The 24,493-nt window shown below is 31.7% G+C and overlaps 3 protein-coding genes across 6 annotated transcripts; 1 reads left to right on the forward strand and 2 right to left on the reverse strand.

Annotated features, from left to right (window-relative positions):
- Positions 1–105: 105 nt before the first annotated feature.
- LOC105109419 (Glutathione S-transferase family protein) lies at positions 106–2,638 on the reverse strand. Of its 2 annotated transcripts, none has more exons than XM_011004139.1 (4): positions 2,531–2,638; positions 1,306–1,637; positions 261–1,004; positions 106–183 (listed from the first exon to the last, which is right to left on the reverse strand). In XM_011004139.1, exons 2-3 carry the CDS (start codon positions 1,512–1,514, stop codon positions 413–415), a joined length of 801 nt encoding a protein of 266 aa, XP_011002441.1. In that variant the 5' UTR covers positions 1,515–1,637; positions 2,531–2,638; the 3' UTR covers positions 106–183; positions 261–412. The 2 variants fall into 2 exon arrangements, with proteins under 2 accessions (XP_011002441.1, XP_011002442.1); XM_011004140.1 differs by lacking the exon at positions 2,531–2,638 and adding an exon at positions 2,152–2,479.
- A 9,677-nt stretch (positions 2,639–12,315) lies between these two features.
- APPR6 (Tetratricopeptide repeat (TPR)-like superfamily protein) lies at positions 12,316–15,688 on the forward strand. 3 transcript variants are annotated; one of them, XM_011004144.1, is made up of 3 exons: positions 12,316–12,547; positions 12,727–14,302; positions 15,328–15,688. In XM_011004144.1, exon 2 carries the CDS (start codon positions 12,749–12,751, stop codon positions 14,183–14,185), a length of 1,437 nt encoding a protein of 478 aa, XP_011002446.1. In that variant the 5' UTR covers positions 12,316–12,547; positions 12,727–12,748; the 3' UTR covers positions 14,186–14,302; positions 15,328–15,688. The 3 variants fall into 3 exon arrangements, with proteins under 3 accessions (XP_011002446.1, XP_011002445.1, XP_011002447.1); XM_011004143.1 differs by having other exon boundaries at positions 12,727–14,284; XM_011004145.1 differs by having other exon boundaries at positions 12,731–14,284.
- A 130-nt stretch (positions 15,689–15,818) lies between these two features.
- Positions 15,819–17,910, reverse strand: LOC105109420 (probable receptor-like protein kinase At1g11050). Its single transcript, XM_011004141.1, has one exon. The coding sequence runs from the start codon at positions 17,703–17,705 to the stop codon at positions 15,837–15,839; it is 1,869 nt and encodes a 622-aa protein (XP_011002443.1). The 5' UTR covers positions 17,706–17,910; the 3' UTR covers positions 15,819–15,836.
- Positions 17,911–24,493: the final 6,583 nt, after the last annotated feature.

Consider the following 24,493-nt stretch of genomic DNA (forward strand, 5'->3'; position numbering starts at 1 on the left):
AACATAGCATGATTTCGAAGTGCCTGCCCCCACACGCTTTTAGACCTTTGTTTTCTTGCACGCCACATGAGAGTAAAAAAACACAGACACTGTCAACAATTATAATACAGTTTAACTTTAAGGGCCGTGGGATTAAGCCATATTAATACAGTTTCTCTCAACACCCTTAATTGTCCTTTCAACCTTTCGGATCAAAACAAATTCCCATTTCAGTCGGGGGATTAATCTTAGTGCATCTAAACTGGCTCAGATATCCATACCTTTCGGATCAAAACAAATTCCCATTTCTATGAAAGAAAACAAACCACATCTTCTATTTCATTTTTGCTAATACAAAAATCTCTTCCTAATTCACAGAGATTACCTTGATATTTACTGCTTCCATTATGTCACTTCCCATCTGTTTTTCTTACTAATACCTCCTCAACAAACTTCTGAAACGAACAAAGCACCAGGTTTTCACTAGTGTTTTGTATCTTCTCCAGCCATTGAAATACTTTCCAATCACCTTTTTATAACTAGGCCTTTGCTGCATCAAAACCCAGTACTCAGCAATATTTGGCCTGCTACTTATGTACTCATCTTCCAGGTTCAAGAGGACTATGCGAGCCAGCACTGGGATCAGCATTACATCTGCCATTGAGAATTCCTCCCCTGCTAAAAATGCTGTTTCTTTTAGCTTGGTCTCAACTTCATCAAGAAGTCTAACAAGATGCTCTTCGCTCCGTTTCAAAACTTCAGGGTTTCCCAGCCTGTCCTCCGTTTCATATGCATCTTTTAGCTTACAGTGGTAAGAACTGGCTAATTCAGGAGATTCAGCCATCCGAGCTATGATCACTTGTCTAATGAATTTGGAAACAGAGATGCGGTACTTCTCAGGGACGTGGGAAAGTGTGAAGTACTTGGGGTTCCACTCCTGTATCTTGCACATCCATTCAACAACTTCTCTGCTGCTAAAGGATGAGTCACCACCACCCAAAGAGACGGCAATTCTTTCGATATACCTACAGAGTAGAAACTCTCTGAAAATATGGTGTATTTGAAAGAACTTCTAAAAAGAAAGAAATAAAAAACTAGTGGCCTTTCGATACACTGAAAATGTTGAAATCCTATTGATATATCATAATACGTGAGTCAACTCAAAGTTGATTTCTTAAATACTTCTGAGCATATTCGTTAGGATGAGAAATAACTAAGGGAAAAAAGACCTCCATGGATTGTGTCAAATTTGAAATAGCTTCCCAACACAACGCATACACTCGATAGAACAGTGTTAGAAAAGGAAATGCGAAGGATGAGACATACTGGATTATTTCAATAGTGTCGAAAATGATGTGAGAACCGTTCTGGAAAACTGGGAGTTTTGCGCTTTGATTTATCCCGAAGAATGAGGCGTCCATATTCTTGCCCGTTATAGGATTGACATGGTTTGATGTGTAATCAATGCCCTTCTCTTCCAAAGCTAGTCTGACCTTCTGGCTATCCAGGGAGTATGGATGGTGATATAGCTGCATGATTCGATTAACACCGGATCACACAATTTACTGGTCGGTTGAAAAGTCGAAAGCTTTCACTTCAGCTTTTATCCTCCAACGATCGTTCAGCAACAGAGAGTTATGTCAAGGTCTGGGCTTGAACTGCATCAAGAGATCAGCTTAACATCATTCACTTTGTGTACTAGAAGAAACTATAATGGATAAATACCACTCTCATAACCCACTAGAAAACTAAACAACACTCCAGCAATAATATTTTTATCAAGCAATCAAATAACAGGGTTTTTATGACTGTTACATTGGATAATTCTTATGTCAACCCTGTACTATGGGAATTGGATCCGATAAATTCATTCAAAGGAGGTGAACTGAGAATTGAGGAAAAGATGGAGGCTCAACTTAATTGAGACATGTAGTTGCATGTATACAAGCAGAGACGCATGTAATAAAGAGGAATATCAGTATTCATTTTCCGAAACCGAACTTTAAATTCAAGAATCAGGGATATGCTCATATGCACAAGTACAGGCATCCGTAAATTTCTGAATAAATTGAAAATCATAAATAATCCATGTTCTTCAAGCAACCCAGATATGTATTGTTTACTGTTGATGATTCAAAAGAAGTGGCTTGAGTTTCCCACGACAGGGATTACCGTAGGAAACCTGTAGAAAAAAGAACGTTTTGGCCGGATTGATATGCTGAAAACTGTAACTGTCCCCTCCAACCTAACTTAGCACTTGCAGTTTTTCCGACCAAATTCGTCAGCCAGCAAACAACCCATATCAAGTATACCATGCAAAGTCCGAAGAATCGCAGTCCAGAGGTTTTACAGTGGAAAGATAATAAAAAAACAACTTAGAAGAAGAAGGAAACTCAGAGGTCAAATAGCAATAAAGGATGAGTTAAGGCTCAAAGCCAAAAAAAGAGAAAAAAAACAATTAAAACCAAGAAACTGAAAGAATAGACCTAACAAGAAAGAATTAATGACAAGTGAGAAAGAAAGAAGAAACGGTTGACTGAGACTGACTTACCAAGAAGAGAAGACTGTCAGAGTTATTGGGTTTTTTTGAGATTTGCGTGTGTGGTGCGGGCACATGTTGATGTAAGAAGAATCCCTCTCCCTCTCCCTCTCCCTCTCCCTCTCCCTCTCCCCCCTCCCCCTCCCTCTCTCTCTCTCTCTCTCTCTCTCTCTCTCTCTCTCTCTCTCTCTCTCTCTCTCTCTCTCTCTCTCTCTCTCTCTCTCTGCTTTCTCAATTTTGGTGGACTAGAAGAATAAAACTAGTAAAAGGCTAGAGGGGGAATAAGGAAAGAATATTAACAGCTGCCATTGAGAGAAGATGACTTGGTGCTTTCCAACTTCCATTCGATAACCGCCCATAACAGGACCTCTTACGCACTACTCGCTTGGAAGTTTGCAGAAACACCGGACACGCGCTTCCTTTGTTTTGGAGCGAGCGAGCGAGCCGTGTACTATTTCTCTTCGAGTCAACATGTTAAAAAGCGAATAATGCCCTATAAAATACATACAAATAGAACAGTCACCGACTTTCTCCCTGCTTACTACACGTGGAATGAGTTCTTGATAAAAGATTTAATCTTGTGTTTATTATTGAATAAAAAATGTTTCTCGTAATAATCATTATTTATTTATGAAATACGAGTCTTTATATCTATCTTTTCTCTGTTAATATTTAATATTAATAAATAATTTGTATGTGATAAACATTCGGCACCTAGTAGATTTTACTATATCTTAAGCTTGTAATACATCAAGTAGATATTTTTTAATGTAAAATAAAAATTCAAGTGATGCTAGTAATTTTTTAAAAAATAAAAAAAATTAATGACAGTAAATAAATTAAACTAAACTGAAAAATTAATAATAATCAACTTAAAAAATAAATGCTTGTCAATATTACGGAAATACATGTTCTCAATATTCTTAGAATGTTTCAATAATCTTATTTGACAATAAAATAGAAATTAAATAAGAAAGTTACAGCCCCATAAAAAAAATGAAAAATGGTTGAAGATTAATTCTTATCAAATTAAATGTTTAAGGAAGAAATTAAAAAAAATTAAAAAACCATGAAAAAAAAACTCAACCCGAGTTAGCTTGCTAAATCCTTAACTTGGTTATGAGATTAAGATAACCTCGTAGAAAGTAAATTAAATAAAACTACATAGCTCAATTCTTAAACAACTCAATGTTAAAGAGTGAAACAAAAAAAATTAAATTTATAAAAAAACAAAAAAAAACCCGAGTCAACTTGGGTTAATCCGCCAAGGCAGTGACCTAAGCTATGAGATCGAGATAACCCTCATATAAAAAAATTAAAAAAAAATCATAAAACTCAATCTCCTATTAACTCAATGTTGAATGATAAAATTAAAAAAAATAATTAGTTTAAAAAAAACTAAAAAAAATAAGTCAACTTGAGTTACTGTTTAAAAAAGACTAAAAAAAATAAGTCAACTTGAGTTACTTTATAAAACTCGTAACTTAGATCATAAGCCTAAGATTAATATCATAAAAAGCAAACCTAGAAAAATCACAAAGTCAAGTTGCAAGTCAACCAAATGTTGATAAATAAGATTGAAGAAAAGAATTCAACCAAACAAGGATATAAAACAAAACAAATAAGACTAAAATTTAACATAAAAAAAATTGAAACCAAACGTCAAGGGGTGTTATAAAAAAAATCAATTAACAAAAGGATAAAAAAAATGAAATTAAGTCCTAGCTATGAATTGGCAGGAGCATGACAACTTTGTATAGTGTTTTGTGTTGTCTGAGGTTTAGGAAAAATAATCTTGAAGCTCAAATGCGAAGAGTTTTCTTGGGCATTGGTGTCTACCTTATATGGAAAGAATGAAACAACTGAATATTTAAAGAAAAGTGCTTAGGGGTTAATAGAATCTTTAGGAGATTTCAAATGTTATTTTACACAATATTTCATTTCCATGCCGCGGACCACTCCTAATTGGATGTTGGCTGAGTTTATTTTGCTTTGCTGTTGGGGTTGCAAGCCTCTTGTTAATAACCCTCGTGTGTTTCAGTAGCTGTTGGTGGTTCTTTTATGTTTCAGCTACAAATTGCATTAACTATTATATATATATATATATATATATAGATATGTTATTTTTTTATTCTTTTCAGTTGGTTATCTTTGGCACCTGCTGGATCTTGGGTTCCTTAGCTAACTGATGTGATGTTTTTGGTTTTCTCTCTAGGTAGCTATCTCCATGTATTGTTTTTATTAATGGGAGCATGTTCCTTTTTGCTTCTCATTTTGTATGTGTATATTTGACTTGCCAACTTCATGGCCTATTTTATTTTGATTTATTATATTCTTACATTTGATCCAAAAAAAAAACAAAGATCAAATTTGATGTAAAAATTAAATGAAATTAAACACCAAGGGATGAGATTAATAAAAAAATAAAATAAAATAACAATTAAAAAAATAAAGATTAAATTAGTCCTTGATGTTGACAAAAAAAAGAAAAGAAATATAATATTTCTTTAAGCTTAAAATTTGATAATTGAATCTCTTATTATTTTAAATCAATAAAATTAAGTTTCCTTTTCAAATTAAGAATTAATTATGCGACGAAATGTTTCCTCGACACCTCGAGATATCTATAAGCATACATGAAAAATAAATCACCAAAAATAATCAGAGATTAAATCAATTTTAAAAGACCAAATAAGACGATAAAGAAACTAAAGGACCAAAGTGTAAAAATTTAAAGGACCAAAGTGTAAAAATTTCTAGGATAAAAAAAAAAGAAACACAATTTAAAAAAACAAAGCATGATTCTCCTCATGATCTAAAGTAAAAAAAAAACCTATGCACCATTAGTTTTTTATAATAAAATAGTTGTTTTGACAACAAGTTTTAAAAGATACTAAAAACGTGACTCGCACTATGTTGCAGTTCATTTTGTTTTGCATTAAAATATCAAAAAAAGTTAAAATTTAAGAGTGTTACGTTTTTCTACAAAGTTAAAAGCATTGGGTTTGTCTGCTATTCCTGGTTTTTCTACAAAGTGATACTTAAAAGCATTGGGTTTGTCTGCTATTCCTTACTCAAAAGTTATATTTATAATATTAATAATAATATTAAACTTTTCTAATCCAAGTTTAAGTGAGTTTGGTTGCAATATCAAACCCGATGCCTTGGATATAAGTCTGACTATAACATTATGCTATAAAAATGTGATAATTAAAAAAGAATAAAATTAATATTATAGAATAAAATTTTTAAAAATTAATTAAAAAAACAATAAAGTAAAGCATTATTCCGAAAGTAACGCATTATTCCGATGAATAGTGCTTTGCAATGAGGGGTACAGTAAAATCACCTCATAAGATCACAATAATCTAATGAATAGTAAACAAAACAAATCATAAAGTTTAATTATTAATTAAATTGATATTAAAAGATGTAATTAAAAGGAAAAAACAACTTAAGAAAAAGAAAAAAAATTAAATCAACTAGTTTAACCTATCAAACATGGGTATTCATGTCATGAAATTGAAAGAAAAAAGGTTGATGCCTTTTAGTTATAGTTAATTACAATATTTAAAGATAAAATTGGAAGAAAAAAACTAATAAAAAAATAAAAACAATATGAATCAACTGGGTTAACCCACCAAACAAGGTTAACCTATCAAACTTGGGATTCATATTATAAAAGTGTGATAACTAAATAGAAAAAAATCAACAATAATAAACTAAATTAAACAAAAAAAGATTAATTAAAAAAACCTACAAGAAGAAAAAAAACTAATAAAGAAAAGGTAAAAAAAAAATGAATTAACTGGGTTAACCTGCCAAACTAGGTTAATCCTTCAAATCTGGAATTCGTGTTGTGAAAATTTGATAACTAAATAGAAAAAAATTTAATATTAATAAACTAAATTTTTAAAAAATAATAATTAAAAAGGGAAAAGAAATAAAAAAACTGAACAAAAAAAATATTCATTTAAAAGAAAAACAAAGAAAAAAAAGCGTAAATGAAGAAAAAAACTAATGAAGAAATAGAGAATTAACTAAGTTAACCCTTCAAACTAGGTTAATCAGTCATAGGTTAACCAGTCACACTTGGAATTCGTGTCATGAAAGTTTAATAACTACATAGAAAAACAAATTATACGTCAACACAGAATTACCCGGTTTAACCCGTCAATCCCAGGATATGTATTATGAAAGTTTGATAACTAAATAGAAAAAAACTTAACTTTAGCAAACTAAATTAAATGAAAAAATTAATTAAAAAAACAAAAAAAAAATTGGTTAACATGTCAAATCTGGAATCCGTGTTATGAAAGTTTGATAACTAAATAGAAAACAATTTCACATTAGTAAACTAAATTAAAAAAAACAAATATTTATTAAAAAAATAAAGAAAAAAGAAAATAAAAATTTCCCAGCCTTTTCATTGTGGGTTAATTATGATATTAAAAGATAAAATTAAAAAAAACTAATAAAAAAAGAAAAAAAGATCTGAATCAACTGGGTTAACCCATCAAATTAGGTTAACCCATTAAATTTGAGATTCGTTTCATGACAATATAATAACTAAATAGAAAAAAATTAATATTAATGAACTAAATTAAACAAAACAAAAATTAATTAAGAAGAAAAAAAACCTTCAAGAAGAAAAAAACTAATGAAGAAAAATAAAAAAAAAATCTAAATTAACTGGGTTAACCTGTCAAACCTGAGTTCTATGTTATGAAAATTTGATAACTAAATAGAAAAAAATTTAATATTAATAAACTAAATTTTTTAAAAAATAAAAAAATATAGGTTAACTTGTCAAATCTAGAATCTATGTCATGAAAGTTTGATAACTAAATAAAAAAATTAATATTAACAAAAAAAATTAAAAAAATATTCATTAACAAATACTTAAAAAAACAAAGCAAAAGTAAAAAAAAAAATAGCTCAGCATTTCACAGTGAACTCGATTAAACAATGCACAATGAAATACTGTTACAATGCACAATGAAATACTGTTCTTATAATTGAAAGGTTTACCGGCGTAAAATAAAAGAGAATTATTGTGAAGAATAACAAAATGTGATTTTATATTTTAATCAGTTTTTAAATTTAAATAATAAAATAAAATTATTAAAAAATTATTTTTTAAAAGGTTAGAAACACTGTGATTATTAAATTTTTATAAATTATGTTTTTCATACAAATCGTATAAAATTGGCTTAACATTTTAAACTCAATGGTTAATCTTATCAACCTGATGATTAATGAAAAATTCAAAACATTATATATTTGCTATTTTTATTTTTTTTAAATACCCATAACTTTTTTATAAATAAAATACTTATCATCTTCACATTTTTCTTATAACAAAATACACTAAAACAATTGTATAAATACTAGTAAAAAAATGAAACCGTATTCCATTCCAATGAGCTTAATAATTATAAAAAAATAAACATCTTGATTTTTTTATATGTAGTATTCTATTATATGACAATAAATACTAAAAATTAAAGATATTTAATATAAACATAAAAAAAACTCTAAATTAAGTCATTCTCAATAATCTTTTATAAAAAAAATTTCTACACAAACAACTAAATTATTAGCAAGAAAATCATCATTTATTTTGCTAATGAGCCTCGCTTTCACAAATTTCTTTTAAGAAAAAGCTTGTTTTATAGTGATTTAAAATTAGTTAAATTCTATCAATTAAATGATAGATTTTTTTTTTTTTTATCTTTTAGAAGTTGTCATTCCTCTACACAACTAAAAAATAGTAGTTAATTTATGAAATTTATGATGTTGTGATGTATTAAACTCATAATATTGCAATTAAAATCTCAAATAAAGTTTTTATTGCTCACAAAATCTATAGGATAAATTTATTTATCCACTCTGTATGCATCATCAACAGTAAATGAGTTATAACAATCTTGAGTAAATAATGATGAACTTAAGCTAAATAATTATAAGTAAATACTCTTTTTTTTTAGGGTTAGAAATGAAAATTTTAATTTTCATATGAAAAACATGATGTTTTACATTCTATTAACATATTTTATTTAGGCATATAAAAAGAAATCACAAAAGTGAGTTAATTAATTTCACATCTTATAGCGCTAAAGAAAAAGGAATATTTAACTCATGCCATCAAAACTCTAATACAAAAATTACAAAATATAAAATTTGATAGATTTAGAGTTGTTTAGAAATTTATTACTTGAAGATTTGATCTTTTTCAACTTTAAATAATTCTTTCAAAGTTGAGTTGTCTTAAACCACATCTCGTTTAATTGTCTGGCCTCCAATAACAATTTGCACAAATTATATATAAGAAATCTCCTAAATTCCTATTTATGAAAGAGAAATTGTTATGTTTAGAATGTTAGTTTTAATTTTGTATTTATATATATTTTTGTCTAACAGACAACAACTTATAAAAATAAGAGGTATAATTTACTATTTATAGAGAAATCTAACAATTTTTATAAATTGACAAATATCAATTTGCTTTCTGAATCATACTCACATATTAATTCAGGATAATTTTACAAATTAACTCAATTAAATGCTTATTTAATTTTTCTAGGCCTAGAAATATAATTCATATAGTAATTATATTTTAGTCCTTAATTCCTACAATATATTTTAATCAAATTATATTTAATTAAATTATTTTAGTTTAATTTCTTAATAATGATTATTAATGTGTTAACTTATTATGTTTCCAATATATTGATCTAAAAATAAATTTTAATTCTAATTAAATAATTTAAATTTATCAATTAAATAATTAATTAATTTATTTTTGAAGATGTATCGTTTGGTAATATTTTATGATTTCCAAATACTCATTGGTAGCTGAGAGAATAATATATATATATATATATATATTATTTTAAATTGCCATTGACGGGGCAGGCAAGATATGATTTATGAAGAGTTTATGATCAACGTCTTCTTGCCTTTAAAAAAATATCGAGATTCTAAGGGACTTTTTTATATAAATAATAATCCATTAAGAAAAGAATAAACTTCTCTGTCAAGCAAATGCCAGCGCCAGCCCCAGCCCCAGCGAGCATGCATGACGGCCGGAAGAAAAGGCCACAGAGACTTTCGATGACAAGTCATTGAACATATGGCCACCAGCAGCACGTCATGGCTAAAAGTTAAGTGGACTGTGTGGATTGCCAACGTGCGGTTTCCATGGGTTGCACAAAGAGTTTCGTCATTTTCTTTCTTTCTTTCTTTATTTATGTCATGACATGATGGTTTGACCATCCTCCTCCACTAGGCTAAGCTGTAGCCGTTTTCTCCCAATTGTCAAAAATTGTTAGGCTAGTTGGAACACAAATTAATAACCAGGCATGCCTTATTTTCAAGGGGCGCCGTGTGATTGATCACCATCACATAATCACCGTACTAATAGCTTCCTTCCTTCCTTCCTTCTTTTTTCGTTTTATCATGAGAGAGGCTTAACTTAAAGATGTTTATGTAAAGCTTTGGGAGTGCAGCTCTCGTGCGAAGGTCCTGCATAAGAAAAAAATGTGGTGAGCATTCAATCGAGACATTGTTTGTAACACAAAACTATTTAACGGAAATTAGATTCTTTTTCATTGCAGGAACACAAAAAACATTATTTAACTGAAAATTATGTTGTAAAAGAGATGGAACCAGTATGGGTGATAGGAAGGCTCGAGCCATCTACAATCATGATGTCATCCAAGCCATTATAGGGAGTGTGTAGGGAGAGGTTGGTGAGATCATAGGTAACATGATGAGATGCTCTAATATCCACAATCCATGTTAAAGAGAGAGATGAATTCGTTTCATAGTGTGGTTGTGGTTGCCAGGGTGAAATAAGATGATTTGGATGAGGAGTGGAGTTGGTGTTGGTCGAGTAAATAAGAACTAGCTGAAATAAGGGACACCTTTTGGCAGTACGGCCTTGAATTCTACAGATTTAGCAGTATCTCAGTTATGGACGAGAAGGACGATTGCCAAGAGAAAAAGGTGGTCTGCTAGTTGGTGGTGTTGAATACCGACTGACATTGTGGTTGAAGGGATGCTAGGAGTTGTTTTTAAAGCTTGAGTGAGAGTGCCAGCTTTATGTGTTGCGACTGGTTAGATTCATAGTGACTGGGAAGGGAGATGATTCTGGCTTTGATAATTTTAAGGATGCTTCAAAGTTGAGCAATTTTTCATGAAGTTCTTCAAAGGTAATTGGTGAATCTCGGGCTTGAACTACTCGAACAAGTTCCTTGTAGCCATCTCCAAGGCTGTCAAGAACTTTTTCTATAAGATCCTCTATATCAAGTGGGACTCCAATAAGGTTTAGTTCATTAGATCAGGCTTTGATGTTCTACATAAATTCAGAGACACTTTCAGAACCTCTGGTAAGTTGCTTCAGTTGGGTTTTAACTTTGCTTGACGCGTCCGCGAGATGGCTTGGCGTATGTGTTGGCCAAGATATTCCATGCTTCACAAGATGTTGTGTATTCAGCAATGAAAGGAATAATAGTTGGGGAGAGGGAGCCAATGAGGGCATTGAGTATGAGCTGATCTTGTCTAATTCAGAGAGTACATGCTGGATTATGGCTGGTGGTGGTATTTTGAGTGATGGTGGCAGTGAGACATGGTTTTGATCCACCAACATAACGTAGAAGGTCATTCCCAATGAATAGGGTGTGAAACTGTAATCTCCAGGAGAGGTAGTTGTTGGATATGAGTTTAAAAGGAGTTTAGGCTGCTATATTGACGGTGATGAGTGTTTTATAACTGTTATTGAGGTTTTGAATGGTGGTTGTGGCAGAAGAGGGAAAGCAGGAAAAGAAAAAACTATTACTGATGCTCTGATTTTGCTAATACGATGACGTCTAAGGATGATAATTTTACTAATACCCGATGAATATCGACCAACTTTATTAGATAATAAATTTGATGAATAGTTCGAATTTAAGTTGAATTAATGTAAAACATGAAGGGAAAAGATTGGATTCCAAGTGGGGAATGAACATTGTCCTGAAACCCGACATGAACTTGTCTCAAAATTCAATGGCGGCCTTACATTCGTACACTTTTCAGTAGCAACCAATAAAAACAACATGGAAATAGAAGGGTTTTAGCCCATTTCCCATTTTCTTCTTTATCTCCAATGAAAATTCTAGATTCATGAAAATAAAAGGGTTAGTTTCTCTTATTCTTCTTCTCATACTAGCAAGAACATGAATACCCAAAATCTAATAGGATTGGATTTGAGTTTTGGAGTATTTAAGTCTTTTTTATTTTGGTTTTTCCGCTTCCTTATCAGTTATTAAAAGATTGTTTAGGAGTATTTAAGTTTTTTTTTTGTTTTTTTATATATAGTAAAAAAGATTATTTTTAAAATTAATAAAATTTAGTGCTATTGACCTAATATTTTTTTATTTTTCATAAATTTTTAAATAATAAAAATATTTTTTTATCTCTAGGATAAAAAAATATTGGGGTGCTAGATAAGGTTTTTTGTTTTTGTTCTTTCCATTTTCATATATAATTAAAATATATATCTGACCTTAGAAAAGATAAAAGAAATTTTTTTGTATTCATGGGGTACTTTTATACTTTTATACAGATTTCATAGTAATTAAAAATATAGAGGGATTTTATAATTTTTATATTCTCGGATCATAAATATATATTTATATTTATAGGGTTTTAAATTGGATAAAAATAATAATTTTTGGTTAGAGGATGTCTTGCGCGAACTCAATCAAAAGATAAAAGCCCAAATTGAATTCTCTCTCTCTCTCTTTATTTTTATTTTTATTTTCTTATCAGGGGAGCCCAAATAAAATCAAGGCTCGGGTGAATTTTTCCGATGGGCCTCGTTTAAGTTGATAAACAGAGCACGAAATGCCCTTCAATGTAAGTAAAGTATATAGCAGTACCAGAATCGTTCATCTCCTCTACCGTTGAGAGTGATTCAGTGGCGGAAATGAAACAACAGCTAGCTTAGCAGTAGTCACAGAGCTTTAGCGGTCTCCAAGCACGGTAAATCTTATCGTTTTCTAAATTCATTATTACTTGCGTTACTTATAGTTTCCTCTCTTAATTGCTTGTTTAAAATTTTTTTCTTACCCTTGAAAACATATGTTTACACTCCATTGAATGACAGATGTATCAGATAAAGAAAAAAAAATTAATTACGGTTTTGTGGGTGTTTGCTTCAGGTAGATTTTGGGTTTAACAGAGATGAGCAGAATTTATAATAACTCGAATAAATTATATTCGGGATTTAATAAAATGCTAAAGAGAAGATACATGTCAAGTGAAACAAGTGATACAACGAAAACAATATGTAAAATTATGATGTCTTCTTCGGTAGTCACACTTGATACTGCCCTTGATCAAAGTGGGGTTAGGGTTTCAGAACAGATAGTGGAGGATGTCCTTAAGAAGTTTGAAAATGCTGGGATGGTGGCTTATCGATTCTTCGAATGGGCCGAGAAACAACGGCATTATAACCATAGTGTTAAGGCTTTCCATATTGTGATTGATTCTCTAGCTAAGATAAGGCAGTATCAGCTAATGTGGGATGTTGTGAAGGCTATGAAGAGTAAGAGAATGGTAAATGTTGAGACCTTTTGTATTATTATGAGAAAGTATGCTAGAGCTCAGAAGGTGGAGGAGGCTGTTTACACGTTTAATATCATGGATAAGTATGATGTGCCTCCAAATTTAGCAGCGTTTAATGGGTTGCTTAGTGCTTTATGTAAGTCTAAGAATGTGAGGAAGGCTCAAGAGATCTTTGACAGTATGAAGGACCAGTTTGTTCCGGACTCAAAAACTTATAGTATATTGCTTGAAGGATGGGGAAAGGATCCAAATCTGCCTAAAGCAAGGGAGATTTTTAGAGAAATGGTCAGCAATGGTTGTAGACCTGATATCGTGACTTATGGTATCATGGTAGATGTGCTTTGCAAGGCGGGGAGGGTTGATGAAGCCCTTGGAATTGTCAATGAAATGGACTCTACAGTTTGCAAGCCAACTCCTTTCATTTATAGTGTTCTGGTTCATACATACGGAATAGAGAATCGGATTGAGGATGCTGTCAGCACCTTCCTAGAGATGGAAAATAATGGAATCGAGGCTGATGTTGCAGTTTATAATGCTTTGATTGGTGCTTTTTGTAAAGCAAACAGGCTTAAAAACGTCTACAGAGTCTTAAATGAAATGGATTGCAAGGGTGTGATGCCCAATTCAAGGACCTTCAATATCATTCTGAGCAGTTTGATTGGCCGTGGAGAGACTGATGAGGCTTATAGGGTATTTCTCAGGATGATCAAGGTATGCGAGCCAGATGCAGATACATATACTATGATGATAAAAATGTTTTGTGAGAGGGATGAGCTAAAAAAGGCACTTAAAGTGTGGAAGTACATGAAGTTGAAGCGGTTTATGCCAAGCATGCACACTTTTCAAGTTCTTATAAATGGACTCTGCGAGAAGGGTGATGTCACTCAGGCTTGTGTCTTATTGGAAGAGATGATAGAAAAGGGAATTCGGCCTTCAGGTGTGACATTTGGGAGGTTAAGACAATTGCTTATAAAAGAAGGAAGAGAAGATGTACTAAAATTTCTTCAGGAGAAAATAAATGTCCTCGTCAATGACCCTTTATGGGAGTGGTGAACCATTTCGGATGAGCTTAAATCTGTTTGTTATGTTTATCCATCAACAATGAGATTCAGAGTTGCAATGCCTGTATAGTGCTTGGTATCAAGTGCATAGGCCAGTTTTCGCACATGGGTTTTACTCTTTTCCTTCCTTCCTTACTTTCTTTTTTCTTTTCTTTTCATTCTTTTCATTTTTCATTTTTCTTTTTTTTTTTTTGTGTTGCAATGCTGCAGTTCTGCATATTATTAATGTCCTGGTTTTGCTTCTTTATTTTTTTTTGCCCCCTAAAATTTTCTGATTACAACTGAACTTTCTTTAGCGGAACTGGACTATGGAACAGCATCAACGCCTGTAAAGAGAGAATGAGAACAAGTGCCTGCGGAGGGCTCAGTCACAAAAAATTGAGAGAGAGAAGAGGATTGTAACTTCTGTTCAAAAATAGAAACAGTAGAAAGCCATTAGATAGATTGACAATCTTTGTTCTCCATGACTTGGGCAGTTGAGATGAATTTAATGTTTAAACCCAAGTGCCTTAAGATAGAAGGGAATTTGCCTATTGGACAATCTCTGCGTTGAATTTCACATGCATGTACTGCATCCCTATCTATCGGGCAGCTCTACTTTAGAACTTTGTTAAAGTTCTTTGCTATTGGTTAATTTCATGCAATTTTTTGGAAGCAGACTATTTATCTAAACAATTTCAAAATGCTCTCAATTTGGGACATGCTTAACTTAAGTATAAAAACATTGAGATGGGTCGCTGTTGTCCGGCACTTATGGAATGCCTTGAGATTTTTTTAAGGCTTTGGTAGAAAGCATGCCTCTTGGTTTGCTTGAATGTTGGAACTAATGTTAAATTATTTTCCATGCATCCATGACCAACAATGTTTTGTTACAACCTGTTTTTTTTGTCATGTGCAGACGCAAGTGCAAGTTATTTAAGATTTATGATATCGTTTGTTAATGACAGATTGTATGGTTTTGTTTCTGGTGATATGACTATGGGATCAGAACCTATATGATTTTTATTCATTTGGGCCTAACATGATGTTATCAGTCAGCACTCTGAGCTGCTGAAATTTTAATCGATAGTCTCTAGTAGTTCTCTAAATGTGGCATGTCTCTAGTAGTTCTCTAAATGTGGCATGACTTCGCAGAGCCAAAGAAGGAAACTGGTGAAATGAAGCAGGTGAATCAAAAAGTTATACTCTGATCTTCAGTCAGGGAACATGCTGCTGCTGGAAGTTTTGCGAGGAAAGCTCCTATTCTGCTGTTTGGAGTGGCAGAAATCACGCTCAACCCTCGGCCATGACAGCTATCAGGAACATAATATGAGATGTTAATTTTTCCTTGATAGAGCGAAGGTATATTGCAACAAGTAATGTAGAACGCACGCATGAGGTTGGAAAAAAGCAGCATTTCCCCAGTACTTATTTTCCCCCATAAGGGAAAAAGGAAAGGGATCAATAAATGAAACCACATTCTGTTTTGATATAGAAAAAAGAAATGTTTTAATTACATTGGTAGTGATGTAAAAGTAAGTAGAATGATAAGGTATTCCAAGATGCAAAAGAGCAGCCACATTTGACGGGCCTGAGTTGAAAATTCCAAGGTTGGCGGGGATTAAAAAACAATGTCCTTGCTGACCTAATCAATGTAGGAAAATCTACATTACTCTCCTGCTTGAGCTGCTGGTTCTTGATATCTCCGTTGCATACGAACTTTCCTTCCATGAAGGTCTGAATGACTCGTGACCGAGCGGCAATGGCCTTTCTGGTAACCTGGGGATGTCAATGTCGCCCTCTAGCATTTTTAGAGCATCGGCAATGGTTGGTCTGAAAGCTACCATCACGTGAGCACAGAGAATGCCAACAAGAACAAATCTCTCCATTACCCCTTTGGGTCCCTGATCCCTTATCGACTCGTCGAGAATTTCCTGTGACTTTCCTGATTTCGCTAGTGTCCAAGCCCAATCTGTAATCAAAAGGAATGATGAGTTTGATGTATCAATCACCTTCCTGCCACTCATGATTTCAAGAATCACAATTCCAAAACTGTAAACATCACTTTTCTCTGTCAGTTGCCCATATAGAGCATATTCAGGTGCCAAGTAACCGTGTGTGCCGGCTACTCTTGTGGTGAGATGAGACTGGCCATCTAAACTTTGCTTAGCTAACCCAAAATCTGCAACTTTTGCTTTCATTTCCAAGTCCAAGAGTATGTTAGTCGCCTTAATGTCACGGTGATAAATGGCAGGTTTGATACCATAGTGCAAGTAAGCAAGTCCTTTGGCCACGTCCAGAATGATATTCTTACGCTGAGGCCAAGTTAATTGCTTCCTGCTATGGTCATTGGATAAATGGTCGCCGAGGCTACCATTAGACATGAAATCATAAACAAGGTATCTCCTTTTACCTTTCAAGTTATCACTTGTAACACAGCATCCTCGCAGAGAGAGAAGATTCCTGTGCCTTATTTTGCTTATGATCTCAACCTCATTGGAGAAGTCTTCATCACCCTGTGAATCCAAATCATGCATTTGTTTCACTGCAACCAAGGTGCCATCTGCTAGAGTTCCTTTGTACACAACGCCATAAGCTCCTTGGCCTATGAAATTCCTTTGAGAGAACCCTTGTGTGGCTCGTTCAAGTTCTGATAAATGAAACCATTTTGCACCAGAGTTAGGCAGCATGCTGGCCTTGAAACTGCTGACAAATCTTTCATGTGAAGCACTGACCTTCCTCTTCCTGTCCCATTTTCTATACATGGTGATTAGTCCAAAAGCAAGCAAGACACCAATCAAAGAGCCCAATAGCCCAAATACGAGCTTGAGTAACTTATTTTTGCTCTTGGCTGGCTTTTTAGTACCTGAGTTAGCCAATGGCAAGGCTAGGGTGCAGGCAGCTGTTGTGGCATCCAGGGGACCAAGCTCGCTCACAATCCCAGCAGCATATAAACAAGTATAGTAGAAGCACTTGGAGGTGGCGGTGACATTTGGGTCTAGACTCGTTAACTGAGAATTTATCTTCTGCCCTGCATCAAGACATGAGCTGCACCTCGTTAGTTCTGAAAAATCGCCTCTGCAAGCCGTGTTTAATGGGGTCATTGGACCAACCTTCTCAATCCAATCCTGTGTAGTAACGATTCCAACACAACTAGAAGTGCTACTAACAAATTGACTCGAGTCCTTGAAGCAAGAAGGGACTAATGATGGGTCTATCGACAAGGTGGCAAGTTTGGCTTGAAAATCAGATAAGCAAGCAGATGAAGCATTTGAATTAGGAAATTGAAACATGGAGGTCTCTCTTAAGTGTTGGGCAATTCCCATGCCCAAGACACTTAGAAGAGTCTGGCAGCAATGTTCTAATCCATCAGGTTGACGGCACAGCGATGTGTCCCACGGCACAGTTTGGACGTAGCTGAGATCTACGGGACATGAAGAAGCGGCTGAAACTGGATGAATGGATAAAATGGTGAAGAAGAAGAAGAAGAAGCAGGGGCAGAGAGAGGAAGAGAAGAGCAGGTTATTGCCCATTTTTGTGTGCGGCTTTGAAAACCACCTTGTTCAATCACATGTTGGACTTGTATAAAGTTAGTTATTGGTTGTGCTTTGAACAGAACAATCAATCAATGTTGGCTGGCTCTGGCTGTGGCTGTGGTCGTGGTCAAAACTCACGTTTTGGTTGCGGACACGGAATACACGCACGCGCGGAAACACACAAGTATAGGTACTTTATTCTGACTTTCATTACTCGGCAGGTAAGTGAAAGATCTTCCTTTCTTTTCATTTCAAAAATATTTTAAAATAAATCTAAAAAATTTTAAATTTTTTTATTTCAGATTAATTTTGTATATATTTTTTTAAATTTTAATAAAATGATGTTAAAAATAAATTTTAAAAATCAAAAAATATTTTGAAACATTGCTAAAAACAATACTACAAGTTTTGAAACAATAACACAAATTAAAACAAATATTTAAAAAATAGCATAGTTTGAATATAAATATATTTAAAAATATTATTTCTACATACAACTGTTATTTAGAATAATAGGGAAGTTTCAGAATATATTTTTGCGTGTATCTACTTTTTGAAATAATGCTTATTTAGTCATGTTTTAAGATTTTTTTTGAAAAATAATTAACCTAAATAAAAATAAATTTAAAATCTTATAAAGATCTAATAGTTAAAAGACAAGATTTATGATTCAAAATTCAATGATCAAGAAAAAAAGATAATATAAAATGATGTAGCAAGAAAGAGAAATGAAGGAAAAAAGAAAGAAAGAAAGAATAAATCATCAAAAACATATCAAATTTATTTTTAATATACCTAGTACCATTATAGATATTTTAACAAGATAATTCTAACTATATATTAAAATAAAACCAAATAAAATCATAATTAACTTTAAACAAAATACTTAATAAATTATAATCATGTTTAATGATGTTTTAAGATATGATTAAAATTGTTTCATTAAAATCTTTATAATGATAAAATCTTTATAATAATATTAAATGTGTTAAAAATAAAATTTTATTATGTCTTTGATAACCTATTTTTTATGAATCATTTAATCTTGAATCTTATTTAATATCCATTAAATTTTCACTAGTTTTTAAATTAAATTTTTAATATTTATTAATTGAATTAGATTAAGAGTGACATGATTTTTAAAAACAACTACTATTCTCGATAATTGTTGCATTCAAAATGGCTTACTTTCCATAGACTTTTATCAAACTATCTTGGAATTCTAAAATACCCCATATTGACTTAATGTCATCTCAGGCGTTTCATAAACCTCCCGTCCGCCGCCCCCTCAATTAAAGTCAACTGCATGTAGCTTATTAAAATTAAATTAAAAATGAATCTAAATGAGCTCTTGATTTTACTGTTGATCATGAGATAAATTATAATAGATTAACATTGGGTTTTTTAATTTTTTAATTTCTTCCTTCATTATTATATTTATTAAAAATTAAACTTTAAATTTATTTAAATTTATTTTTTATAAAGTTATTATCTTCTAAAAAAATCTTGACATTGAAGAAGTGTTTGATTTTATTTAAAAAAACACAATGATTTCATTATTTTTAATAGATTGAAAATTAAAAGATCAAAACTTAAAACAAGAAGAAATGAACCTTTTTGTTTTTTTCCTTTCTTTTTTTTTTTTAAAAAAAAAACACTATAGTCTTAGCGCTTTTTCAGAGAGCCTAGCCATAGGATTTTTTCAAGCTTTTATATGGACTAGGTGTGCGTAGCTACTAGGATTGCGCTTTTGGCTAGAACAAAAGGCTAGATTTATTTTTGAAATTAAAGATATTAATAGAAAAAAGACTTATATTATCAAATTAGTTTCTTTCGATAGAATTTAATTTATTAGTCTTCTTGTAAAAAAAACTATGTTGTAATCAAGTGAAAAAAAAAATAAAGGGCTTGCCACAGCATAAAATCAAACATTTTAATTTGTATTTATTTCTTAACTTCATGACTTAATTTTAGTTAGCAATAAGATCTATTTTTAACATTTGTTAACACATCATTCTTAATCTCTGTTATTAAAATTATGCATCAAACTTTAAACCCATAATTAATTTTTTTCCCTATAAAATACGCTATATATATATATATATATTGTAAAAGATTTTGCTATAAAATACGCTAATTATCTAGTTTTATTACGATAAAAATGGAGTCCTCCAAAAGTCAATAGCCACCGAAAGGCATGGCGGAGACCTGGGAGACGACAGTGGAAGACCAATCTTCGGTTGACGAGGGTGATTGGTTTGATTTATTTTTGTATTTTAAAAAATTAAATAAATTCAATTTAATCCATAAAAATTTTAATTAAGGTAGAATTTGATTTAGTGAGCTTTTAATCTAAAACGAGCTTTTAGTTTTTTGTAAGTGTTTTTTCAGAGGTTTGATTTTGGCTTTTTCAGTTTTGATTTTTGAAACTGAACTGATTTTTATTTTTTAATTTCCTAAATAAAATTATAAAATAAAATAAAAGCATTAGATTTAATTAATTTTGAATTATTTTTTCATGAATATTTTAAATAATTCAATTAATTTTCTCACCCTCCTAGTGGCTTCGTTTCATTGTCCAAGTTTTAACAAGTGGAGACCATGAGCTGTCAACACTTCGCGAACTCATAATTTTAAAGTTTTAAAGATGTTCAATAGTGTAATTATTTAAAAAAAAAAATTAATAAAAAATAAATTAAAATAATATTTTGTTATCAAAATAATAACATTTTCATTTAAGTTTAATGAAATTCCATCACATGATAAAGCTCAAAAGCTTATTTATTTAAAAAAAAATATTAAAAGGAAAAACATATTTTAGCACAAATTGGCAAATTCTTTTTTTCTTAATATAAATTTATTTCTTTAAATAAATTAAATTATATTTAAGTCTTTTATATGAGGATATTTTTATCATTTTATATAAAAGTATTTAATAAAATAGTTTATTGAAAAATAGATTAAACTATAAAGATAAATGAGAAACAATTTACTTAAAGTATAAAAATAGATTGGAAATTGATTAAAAGATATAAGGAAAATTTAAAGCTAATATTCTCAAATTAAATGAATCTTGGGCCAGTAAAAATCCTCAGAGAACAACGTTAGCTCATAGCTCAATCTTTTCTAGATTGTTGGTTATAAAAACAATTATGATTTTCAGTCTTTATCATAACTGTCATGATCCTATTAATTTTTACCAATTGATTAACAAAAGTATAACTATGTAGATTATATCAATATCATGTAAAAAGGAAAAACAAAAGAGAGAAAGAGAAAGAAGAAAATACTTGATTAGAATTATTACTGCATAATGTTGATTACACGAGATACTTGCTTATAAGTCTTTAGTCTTTAATAACAGGCTAACAAACTTTTACTAATTAACTAATTATCTACTATAAAATTGTGACAAGTATCACAATTTGAAGTAGTATACTCTAACATCTCTTCACAGGATTAAGGAGTGAAAAACTAAATATGAAATTGCAATAATATGTGTGGAATAAAGGAGCACTTAGCCCCTTGTTAAGGATATCAACAAATTGCTTTTGGGAGGACACAAACTGCACTGAGAGTTGTTTTCTTGATACTCTTTCACAAACAAAATGAATATCCATTTCGATGTGCTTAGTCTTTTGATGCTGAACACAATTGAAAGACAAGGCAATTGCTAACATATTGTCACAAAAAAGAACAGGTACACTAGGTAATGAAATGTGCAAAAACGCTAATAGCTGTTTTATCCAATTCAACTTAATTGAGGTGAATGATAAAGCGCTTCGGTAGAAGATCGAGAAATAGTTTATTGCTTCTTAGAGGACTACAGAATTGGATTATTACCTAAAAAGACCACCAAACTAGTAGTAGATCTCTTGTCATTAAAGTCCTTTGCCCAATCAACATCACTAAAGGCTTTTAACTATAAATCTCCTCTAATATATAAGAGACCAAACTTCATAGTGCCCTTTAGGTATCGTAATATTCTTTTAACAGTAGTAAAGTGAGATATCATGGGGTGCTACATATGCTAGCATACCTAATGCACAAAGAAAGCAATATTTGGCCTTGTGAAAGTGAGGTATTGCAGAGCCCCTATAATGCTTCTGTACAACTAAGGATTTGAATAAGGCTCCTCATCATCTTTGAGTAGTTTATGGTAAAGGAGACATAGAGTATCACACGTTTTAGCCTCGCTCATTTTAGATTTAGCCAATAAGTCCTCAATATATTTGGTTTGTGAAACAAACTAGTAGCAATTCGAGTAATTTGGATTCCTAAAAAATATTAGAGGAATCCTAAATTTGTGAGACCAAACTTAGTAGTTAGAGCACTAATAACTTGCTGAATTAAACTAGACACACTCCCGGTGATAATGATATCATCCACATAGAGAAGTAACACCATAATCTCATGACTAACATGTTTGACAAATAATAAAGAATTAAAGTAAGTGGTTTCAAAACCCAAATAAGGAAGGAACTGAGTAAACTTGTCATTCCAAGCCCAAGGAGCCTGTTTTAACCCATATAGAGATGTATGTAGTTTACATACGAGATAAGGATGATTGAGATTTTCAAAACTAGGAGGTTGAGACATATAAACTTTCTCTTGAAGAATACCATGTAAAAATGCATTTTTGACATCTAATTATTGCAAAGACTAGTTGAAATGTGCAACAAAAGTTAGAACTAATCGAACTGTGGTAGGTTTCACCATAGGACTAAACGTCTCCCCACAGTTCAATCTAGGTTCTTGACTAAAACCTTTAGCAAACCTTGCTTTGTGCCTTGTACAAGAACTATCAGAATGTCTCTTCACCTTAAAAATCCACTAACAGTAAACTAGATTCCTGTTTACTGGCAATGAAACTAAATGCTAAGTGCTTTGAGCATGTAAGACATGAACTTCTTTTTTTATAGCCTTTAACCATACAAGAATTTTGATGGCAGCCTTGTAATTAGTTGGTTCAACCACAGTCAAATAAGTGCCTTAGAATCCTGTATACTGGCTATGAGAGTCTTCCTTTTAATAATCTCACTTTTACTTCTAATATGTATCGAACAAAGATTAAATGGAGGAATGAACAACACCACTTGTAAATTATCAATAATAAACTCATGATATTCGAAATCAGAATGTATAATAAGATTAGATGCTATAGGGAGTAGAGGAGAGGTTGAAAGTGGAGCAGTAATAGATTGAGGACTAATAGAGACTACAGATAAGGTAGGTGTATGAGTAGTAGAAAGGTGAGAAGGAGAATCTGGGATGGTTGAGATAATTAAGTTTTATGTAGTAACTATAGGCATTGGACAAGGGGACAACAAACATGATGGTATTGATGAGAGTGTGTTTGAAGGTGTAGACAATAATTCTGTATATGAAAATTATTGCTCATCAAATATAACATGCTTAGATACAAATATTCTCATTGTTGGCATATGATAGCACAAATAGCCTTTACATTTTATAGCATATCCAAGAAACATATATTTCATAATTTTAGCCTGTAATTTGGGGCTATTATAAGGCTTGAGAAGACTAAAACAACCATATAAAAAAACACTAAAATATGTAATAATTAGGGAGGATCCAAATAACATCTTAAAAGGGGAGCTATGATGAAAAACAACAGTAGGCATATGATTGATTAAATATATGGTTGTTTGATAAGCATAAAACCAAAATTTGGATGATAATTTAGTTGTTTGTTATAAAGTGATAGTGGTTTCAATGATGTATTGAAGATAAGGATAATTAGTTTCTATTTCAAATTCAAATTTAAATTTGAATAAGTTTGTTAGGGAAGTATGTTAGTGGTTCCTATTTTTATGTGAGTGCAGGTTCCTATTCTTTTAACATTTCCTATCTTTATGCAATCTAATAGATTATGATAGACTTCTATCAGCACTATTTTGGATATAAATATATTATGAAACTTCTATTATTAAATAATAAAAAGATAGTACAGCTTTTATTCTCCTATAAAAATTCCATGGTATCAGAGCTTTAGCTCTTTATCATTTAAGCTTTTAAGCTTTAATGGCAAAAATTATTATGATCAGGGTAAATAAACCTTCATCTTTCTCACAAGTAATTACATAAAATGTACAGTCTAAAACCACTATAGTAAACAGTGGTACAGATTTTTCAACATCACATTCTTCATTTCAACTTACCATTCACAAATTGAATGAAAAAAATTACTTATAATTGGCCTAGTCTATGAAGTTAGCAATAGATGGCAGAGGTAAACTCAATCATTTAAATGAAGACGTAAGCAAATCAGCAGCAGATGATTCTAATCTAAAACTACAGAGATCAAAGAACTCGTTGGTAATTACTTGGCTTATCAACTCAATTGAGCCAGCTATTGGAAAACCCCTTCTTTTTTCACCAACTGCCAAAGATGTTTGGGAAGCAGTACGTGACATGTATTCAGATCTAGAGAATTCATCATAGATTTTTTATTTAAAATCTAAGTTGTGGCAATCAAAGCAAGGACATCGGGAAGTCATGACATACTACAACTAGAGGGTGATGTTATGACAAAAGCTAGATCTTTGCTATAAAGATGAATGAGACTACCCAAATGATAGTGTGAGGCATAGGAAAAGAGAGGAACATGATCGAGTTTATGTGTTTCTTGTAGGACTCAATCATAACTTGGATAAGGTAAGAGGTCGGATTCTAGGCAAAAAACCTTTACCATCTATCAGAGAAGTTTTTTCAAAAGTTAGGAGGGAAGATGCCAGGTGAAAAATAATGTTGACAGATCCAGA

The sequence above is a fragment of the Populus euphratica genome, unplaced genomic scaffold (genome assembly GCF_000495115.2).
Source record: "Populus euphratica unplaced genomic scaffold, PopEup_1.0 scaffold214.1, whole genome shotgun sequence".
NCBI classification, from domain to species: Eukaryota; Viridiplantae; Streptophyta; class Magnoliopsida; order Malpighiales; family Salicaceae; genus Populus; species Populus euphratica.